At 38.4% G+C, this 9,226-nt stretch overlaps 1 protein-coding gene across 1 annotated transcript; it reads right to left on the bottom strand.

Moving 5' to 3' along the window:
* Nucleotides 1–3,476: 3,476 nt before the first annotated feature.
* On the bottom strand, nt 3,477–4,876 carry LOC110110579 (GATA transcription factor 7-like). Its single transcript, XM_020842127.2, has 2 exons — nt 4,360–4,876; nt 3,477–4,270 (listed from the first exon to the last, which is right to left on the bottom strand). The coding sequence occupies exons 1-2, from the start codon at nt 4,555–4,557 to the stop codon at nt 3,653–3,655; spliced, it is 816 nt and encodes a 271-aa protein (XP_020697786.1). The 5' UTR covers nt 4,558–4,876; the 3' UTR covers nt 3,477–3,652.
* Between the last annotated feature and the right edge of the window lie 4,350 nt (nt 4,877–9,226).

Genomic DNA, 9,226 nt, shown 5'->3' with positions numbered 1-9,226 from the left:
TTTAGCTTTGTTTTTCAAATAACATTCACAATTATGCTTGATTATTATTCTCACCGGTTTTTAAAAATTTATGTGGTAAAAAGTTGTTTGTTATAACAAGAATAGTTAAGTTCTTTTTTCAAAATAACTTCATAGCTAACTTTATAAAAAGTTGCAGCTATGCGGCCGTCCCAAGCAGACCTTAAGTAAATTTTCGGGTGTGTATAGAATCTCATGACCAGGTTGTTCTGTGAACAAGATTGGTAGGCCTGCTTTACTCATTTTTCATGGATGTTCATGCTTTTTAATTTGCTGGTATTCGAATTATCAAGCCTTTTTTAGTAAAGTATTGATTATTTGTTTTTTGGCAGAGAATTGATCCATTCTTGTGAAGTTCTTGTTTGTTATGGCTTTCTTGATTACAGTTGAAGGAAACGTATTATCCTCTTGGTTCTTGCATCGAAGCTGCCCTGTGCAAGTAATCCTTCTAAAGCAGCTTGGAAATTTGTCAAGTGACTGCTTTCGAACTGTTTAGCAGCAGTTGGTCAGCAAGTGGGTAATCCTCTCTCTCTTTCTCCATCCCTCCCTCCTAAGTAATGAAACTTAAGTGATTAGAGCATGTACAATCAAAGTTAGAGGACGAGCTAGTATGACTTAGGCTTCATTTGGGACTCAATAATAAAGAATGAGTATTTTTATAGTAGTTTTGAAATAGTTGGCATAAGTCTAACGATGATGCCAATGACCTCGTCAATGTAAAAGTTCTTGTGTATAAACATTGCACAAACTTTTCATCCACTACTTCGGTTTTATTTGGGATAGTTTTAGAACTTTGGACACAAAATCTTCAACCTCAATTTTAAACCTGTGATTTAAACCTCATCGCACAAAACTTGCCGTCTTGCCAATCTTATTGCACTAGCATCTATAACTTGTCGAGATCTGGCCTTGTCTCAATCATGACCTCAAAAGTTGCTTCTCAATTGTGATCTTTTTGGTTTTTTTTTTTGGGATATTTAGGCTAATTAAGATAAACTCATACACATCACATACGCAGGACTAGAACTCAAGACTTTGGTTGATAACGAAAGCTCCAAATCAATAGACTAAGATGAGCTGTGACTCAATCACAATATAATTAATAAATGAATAAATGTACTTAAAAAATAAAATAAAAAATATTTTCCATTGACAATTTTCTACACAATTTTATTAAAAGACATGAGATAATAATTTTTTAAGGTTTTTTTTTTTTTTCCTCTCTTTCAGACCAAACAGAATCATTCAAAGAAGATACTGTAATAAATTCTTACCGCTTTGCATTCTTTTAATGTTTGATTTTCTTACAAACAAAGGTACAAGCAATTTCCTGTTGAGCTTAAAGAGACATTTCAAATAAATTTAAAGATTTTATTTTAATAAGATAACAATAAAATGATTATAAATAATTATTTTCTACAATATAGAAATATTAACTTATAAAACATAAATAAAATAAATTAGTTAATTACACCATTATCCATAAATTTTTAGTGAATTGCATCCTTTGAGAAAGTGGAGTGAAAAAGAAATGAGGAAAAATTGCAGTGATTGAGAGCAAATGTCACAAGAAAATTTACGTAGAAGAATGTTGGAGGCAACTGGAAGAGAGCCCAGTGTACTCAATCCTCTATTCTTCACCTTCAAACAAAAATAAAATGTCAATTTCACCCATCATTTGGTAAGATTGTAATGACAAGATAAAAAAATATTAATGATATTTAACTTTCTCTGAATGCCTTCTTATTTTTTCTTATAAATGATTTTTGAGATATCTGAAATTATTATTATTTTTTCACTGTATAAGATGGTGGTGAGATTTGCAATATTTTATGATGCAAAATGTTGACCATTAAAAAAGAAGTATTGATACGTCATCACAAAATTAGCTTGATCAGGCGAACGCTACACCCTCTCACTTATCTGATTGTGTGCTGGATCTTCGTACAACGCTAAGACGTTAAACCATATATTTCTCTACCGCCGCGAATATTCCAGGACGCAACAAGTATAAAATTAGGCTAAGTGTTGTAGAGATCAGGATGTTCAAGTGGATGAGTGGCTCTACACTTAGAGATAGAATGTGAAAAGGTTTGAGTAGCACCAGTGTCAGGTAAGATTAGAGAGAGTCGCCTTAGATGGTTTAATCACATTAAATGCTGGCCTTCCGATGACCCGATTTGGAGAGAGTAGATTTATTAGATTTGACTTATGTTAAGAAAGATAGAGGCGGACTTAAAAAGTATTAGAAATAACTTTTCTTTATTAGATTTAAGCTCCGTTTGAGACGACTTTCTTACTACTTTCTAATAAACACACAGTGTTGTTGCATGTTACTGTATCATTTATGAAACAAATTATAAAATATTTGTCATAGAAGCAGTAAAACGAAGATCAATATAGGATATAGATACAAACACACGCAAGAAAATGCTCAAAGAAGGTTCACCTTCCAAGGACTAACAGAGTAGGAGAAGCAACAGAGAAGCACCAACCACTACTAGGTAAACAAGTAGCATCATAAGGCTTCAATGGGTTAGATCTATGTTGATATGGCGAGCATCAATTAATACTAATATTTAATAGAAGAGATTAATTGGGTAGGCTCCACATCACTATGATTATGGCTATTATTTACTTTGCATATGTAATTTTGTTGTATTATATGTTGGTTTTTATCACTATTTTTTATAAAAGGTACTTTACAATTCACCAAAAGAAAAATTTTAAGAGACTGTAAAAAAGATGTCTCAAACGAAGCCTATGTTGCATAATATTTGTACGTCTTCATTTGAGAGAATAAAAATTGTTATGAAATATTCTCATATGAGAGTACAATTATTAGGATACTTAAGATTTTGAGTTTGATCTTACATAAATTAAATTTGATTCAATTTTAATCGTCATTCAATCAAAAAATCATTTTGTGCGGACATCGGACGACGTCTTGAGACCAACCAGAATGCACCACGTCACTTTTTAGCTCGGTACCGCTGTGTGCCGAGTAACTTGGCGCATTTTGATTAGTTTTTGGATCATCTAATGTCCGCTCGAAATAATTTCTCCTTTCAATCACACCTAATAATATGTTTCTCAAAAGTATGATATTCCTATTAGAATTTAAATATATATTAAAAAGAACTCAAATACTAATAGTGCAAGACAATAATTGCATAAAAATTTTTAATAGCAATACAATAATTTTAAAAGACAGCTTATATGCAATGGTTTCAAAACAATGGGCGTTATGTATCAAAATTTATGATTCTTCTTTAAAAAATGAGATAAATTATTTTGCATATATCTATAAAGTTATAATTCCCTCTCTTCCTCTCTCACACGCAACTATAAAATATATATTTTAAATAAACCGTTAAATTTAAAATTCCTTTTCAATATTTTAATTCAAATTTTAAATATATATATATATATATATAAGGACTAAATTCCAGAGAAGATTTTTTTTAATATGATATGACAATTAAATATTCAACTGGCCCCAAGACTACCAAAAATTACAATCCTCTTCTACAAATCTGAATGAGGTTTACAAACATACCACAGAAATTTAATATATTTACAAATCCAATCCTCCAAAGCTTAAATGCAAAAACTGAATGTGTGGACCACCGAGTCAGCATGACTGAACCGGCTGGGCAGCGGCGGAGAAGAGCTGCCCCTCATTCTTCCGGCGCATCTCCATCACTTTCCGGTGCTTGTTCGAGTGTATGTTATCGACGAACGTCGGGCTACACGCCGGCCGGTACTCCGGCAACAGCCGACCCGATTTAAACCGGACCCCGCAAGCATTACACAGAGTTTTCGGACCGTGCGGCCCGGCCCGCCACTGCGGGGTCTTCTGAACACCACAGTGCGTGCACTGCCTATCGCCGGAAACGCCGCTGGCCGCGGAGTTATTAGGCTTACGGCCCCGCTTCTTCTGATAGGACTCTTGAGATTTGTAGGAGGAGCAGCAGGAAGACGAAGAAGATGGCGAGGAGGTGTTGGAAGAAACAGAGAAGGTGCTGAAAATAAACCAAAACGCGCCGGTGCGACGGTGGCGCTTGCTTCGCTTGGCTTTGATCGGGACAAGGGCCTCTTTTTTTAGTCTCCAGACGTCCACCGGAGAAGGTAGCTTCGTCGGAAAGCAGGCCGTTTCCTCCTTCAGAGAAGCAAACGCCGGCTGGTACTCCGAGTGGCAGTCGTGAACGAAACGGGAAAGCCACTCGAGGTCTGCGGCGTCGGTCTCCTCCTGCAAAAATTTAACCTTTTTTAAAATCGCACAGACCTGTGGATAAAAACCGGACCTTTTTTTACTCTGTAAAACTGAGCTGCGTTTACCGGGAGGCTAATTCCCGAGAGCGGAGGACTCTCTTTCTCGAAAGAAACAAAGGCAACTCCTTTGGCGTCCCCGTCGTCTTCCTCTTCGTTCTTCTCCGGTTCTGGTAGTCCCCTGAGGTCGAGCAGGTCATCGACTTGAAACTCCTCCACAACCGGCGCCTCTTCCACCGAGGAAATTGTTTCATTAAGACCATTCATTTCCCGTTCCTAAGCGACCCTCAACCTTCTTCAAGCGTCCCTCAACCTAAAGACGGTATTTTAACATTCTTTTTTTCCCCAAAAACGTTACGGCTGAGAGGAGAGTGGATTAAGTGGAGGAGTAAGTAGACCGGCCGGAAGCGATAAGGATGAGGAGGAGAGGGCGGAAGAAGAGACTAAAGAGAAACGAGACGATGAATTAGGAGGAGGAAAGGGGCAAAATGAGAGACAACCTTATGCGGAGCATTGAGTGGCTGTTAGAGGACGTGGAAGCAGCAAATGCTCCGTTTTCTGTCCTTTTTTTCCCACCACTTCTCCTACTTCATTTACTTGGTATTCAAAAAATGAAAAAATATATATATTACACAAAAATCTCTTAGGCCTCATGACGAATGAGATATGGCCAACGCCTATTTTATCATTGTTGAATAATGCAATAGAATGATGTTAATGTGTTAGTTCATTCTCATTAAAGATTGAATCATACACGTGTAGATGTTTATTTAACTTTTAAAACTTTTTTATGCCCACTTAAATTATGTTTTAATGTATTTCTAAATTATATATAAATATTTATTTATGATACTTAGGAGTGTAAAGATGGATCGATTTTGGGTCGGGTTCGGATCAAACCCAAATTTGATCCACCTCCAATTGTTCCAACTCGATTTGGACCCGATTAGGCAAATGGGTTAGAAATTTAGACACGGACTCGACCCAATTGGTTTTCAAGTTGATCGGACCCGACCCGCGAATGCGAAAAGGGTGAGAGGGCTAGACACGGGGATAAAAGCAAGACATAGATGCGGTGCGATGTGGTGCAGTGCGGGATGGGAACCAGGGTCAATTAAAATTTTATTATTTACTCACAAGATACTCAATTATTAAATAACATTTAAAATATAACATTTCTCACTCTCTATGGAAACTTCATATCATAATGGTTACAATGAACTTCTTTTCTCCTTCGAACATAGGTTCCATCGATGCTCAACCCCAGAGAGATTCCATCGTGAATCTCGCGCCTCTTTTTGATCATCGAGGATCTTTTACACGCCATTAAATCCATTGATGCATGTCACCCAATAAAAACTCTATCATGATTTCCGCACATTTAAGGATTTTAAAAAAATAACTTCATACGGCAACTTGAACCAAAAATTGGGGTTTGCATTCACCTGTTTAATAAACTGGTCAGATTCGGATTCATAATTCCAACCCATTTATTAAACAAGTTGAGCTCGGGTTGACTCGCCAACCTGATTTTGAACCAAAATGACTTGTTTATTTATTTATTTTTTTTCGTACAATTGCCTTAGTTTTTATTCATTAATCTAAAATCTATTGATACAATTTAATTAAAAAATTAAATCAAAATGAATTATTGGGTCAGGTTCTGATTATTTGAGTTGCTAGTAGGTAGGGTTCGGGTCTGCATTTTTAACCCCTTTTATTAAATGAGTTGGATTCAGGTTAACTAGATTCGGGTCTAATCAATTTCAAGTATAACCAAAACCGTAGAACCAGAACCATTGACCGATTTTGACATCTCTACTCACATCTTTTTTCTCTTCAAGGGTTTGGTGATTTAGAATATGGGATGGAAGTTATAAGAATCATAATTTAATAAATAAGAAATTTTATGTGTTAAATATATAAATAGGATTACTTTATCTATGAAAAGTATATTATTACATAAAATAAAAATTTATAGCTTTTTTTTGCATAATGAAGAGCAAAAAATTTAATATGTATATCGAATCATGAGGTAATAACTCACTTTATATAGAGCTGCAAGCGAACCAAACGTTTGACGAGCTACTCGTTGCTCGATTCGATTAAAGCTTGTTTGTTATCGTTTAATTAACTAAACAAACAAACATGACCAATATTTTAAATACTCGATCATTAAATAAACAAGCTTGAACACTAATGTGTTCGGCTCATTTATGTTCATGGACAACATCATTTAAAGCTCGTGAACAAGCTCGGCATTAAGCTCGATTTTTGTTCGATTCAAGCCTCTTGAATAAGCTCGATAAAACTCAATTAATATTTGATTATAAAATTGATAAATATACATAATATAAATATTATAACATAATGATATAATTATCATTAAATAATAAAATTTAGAGTAATTAAAATATTATAATAGATGCTAACTAAAAAAATTCGCTAAATATGTTTACGAACATGCTCGATGTAATTATTTGTTATGAGGCTTGATAAATCCATACAGCCAAACATGATTTTCTCTGCACAACCTGTACCGATCGTCCCGGACGATCCTACTTCGTCCGGACGAACCTGGAGCAAAAACTGATATTACATAGCTCGTTTATATCTTATTAAGGTTTGTTTGTTTAAAGCTCAATAAGCACTAAATGAATCGAACATGAACAAAACATGAACACTCATTAATTTAAATTAAATAAACATGAACATAAACAATAAAGCTCGAATCAAACATAAACCAAACTTCAACAAGCTAATAATAAATGAACTCAAACATGAACACTCACATACTCGGCTCGACTTGGTTCGTTTTCAGCCCTAACTTTATATAAATATAGAGAGGGAGGGGGAAAATAAATTACAAAAGTTATAGTCTTTCCCTTAATAGAGTGATGAAAAAAATATATTACTGATACGTCATCAAAAAAATATCATGATCGAGCATGAATCTCGATGCAAAATCAAATTGGAAACTTACAAAATTAAAATTGAGACCATCCGAACTTCGATTTCCACAAACTTATAATCGAACTGAACGCCTAAAAAATACGAACCCAACGACACCAAATTTGACTCAATCTGAGTCCTAATGAGTCTAAATCAAGGACCTGAAGCGTTGTTGGAAGGTTCGAACCACAATTTGGGTTACCAAACGGTTTCTAAACATGATGTGCTTATAATCGAATCAAGCGGCTCGACCAGACAAATCCAACGAGCCCAAGATCGCTGAATTCCGACATCATTAAGACCTTCAAATGTCTGACGAAGGGTCCATGATCAAGGGATTCAATATCGGCCATCCATCCAACCACTCCCTATTTACCCTTGATTTATCTCCTATTTACAGGCCATGTCACTCCAGAAATCTAAAAATAGACCCCTCCTTTCTCTTGAAAGAGATGCTCCAAGAAAGAGAGCAAGAGAGAGATCGGAGATCACTATTGCCTCCTCGCTCCTCCTTGACCATAGCCGGACTTCCGCCGGACCACCACCTAACGTCGTTGCTACGCCGCACCACCACTTGAAGCCCTCACATTCTTCGGACCACCGCCTGACGTAGTTGCTATGCTGGACCACCACTTGAGGCCCTCACCTCCGCCGGACCACCGCTTGACGTCGTTGCTCTGCCAGACCACCACTTGAGGCCCTCACCTTCGCCGGACCACCGCCTGACGTTGTTGCTCTGTCGGACCACCACTTGAGGCTCTCACCTCTGCCGGACCACCGCTTGAATCCCTCACCTCTGTCAGACCACCACTTGATGTCGTTGCTCCGTCTAACCACCACTTGAAACCCTCACCTCCGCCGGACCACCACCTGACGTCGTTGCTCCGCCAGACCTCCACTTGAGGCTCTATGCTCCACCAGGCCACCACCTGCGGCCCGAACTTATGTCGGATTACTACCTGAGGTCCAAACTTCTACCGGACCAACACTTGAGGTCCGGACTTCGGCCAGACCACCACTTGAAGCTATGTGCTCCACCAGGCAACCACCTGAGGTTCGGACTTCTGTCGTACCACTGCTTGAGGTCCGGACTTTTGCCATACCACCACTTGAAGCTCTATGCTCCACCAGGCCACCACTTGAGGTCCAAACTTATACCATACCACTAACTGAGATCCAGACTTCTGCCGGACCACCACTTGAGGTTCAGACTTCCATCGAACCACCACTTGAAGCCTTGTGCTCCACCAAGCCACCACGCGAGGCCTGGACTTCCGTCGGACCACCACTTGAGGCCCCAAGCTCCACCAGGATACCACTTGATGCACGGAGTTCTACCAGACCACCACCTGAGTCCCGAACTTCTACCAGACCACCATTTGAGGCCCAGAATTCTACCGGACCACAACCTGAGACTCGGACTTCTACCAGGCCACCACTTGACGCCAAGAGTTCTCCCGGAGTACCTCCCTTCTACTACGGTCTTTTGGACTCATGTCACATGCCGACTATGGTCATTCCGACCTCCATCACCAGACAACAGTCTTTCTGACTCCGGTCTCCTGCCTACTACGTTCTTTCGGACCCCTGTTTCCTGCCGATTATGATCCTTCTGACCTCCATCACCAGACTACGATCTTTCTGACCCCGGTCTCCTGCCAACTATGATCTTTTTGAACCCCTGTCTCGTGTTGACTATGACCTTTCCAACCAAACAAACATATCTATGTTGATTATTGTAACTCCCACCATGTAATGCGCTCTATATGACGTACATTTGTAACATCAAGCCAATGCCTTCTCCCTAAGAAGGGCCTCATTTATAATCGACTGCAAATATTAGTCGATTCATTCAAACTGGGCCATGCCCCGTGGCTTTCCCCCCTTTCAGGGATTTCCACGTAAAAGCTCTGGTGCCTCTTATGAATGATACACCATCTCTCTCCTTTGCTTGTGTGCTGGATCTTCGTATAATGCTAAGACG

Source organism: Dendrobium catenatum, unplaced genomic scaffold, assembly GCF_001605985.2.
Source record: "Dendrobium catenatum unplaced genomic scaffold, ASM160598v2 fragScaff_scaffold_1639, whole genome shotgun sequence".
NCBI lineage: Eukaryota > Viridiplantae > Streptophyta > Magnoliopsida > Asparagales > Orchidaceae > Dendrobium > Dendrobium catenatum.
The sequence above is the reverse complement of the archived record's forward strand: the minus strand, read 5'-3'. Positions and strand labels throughout refer to the sequence as shown.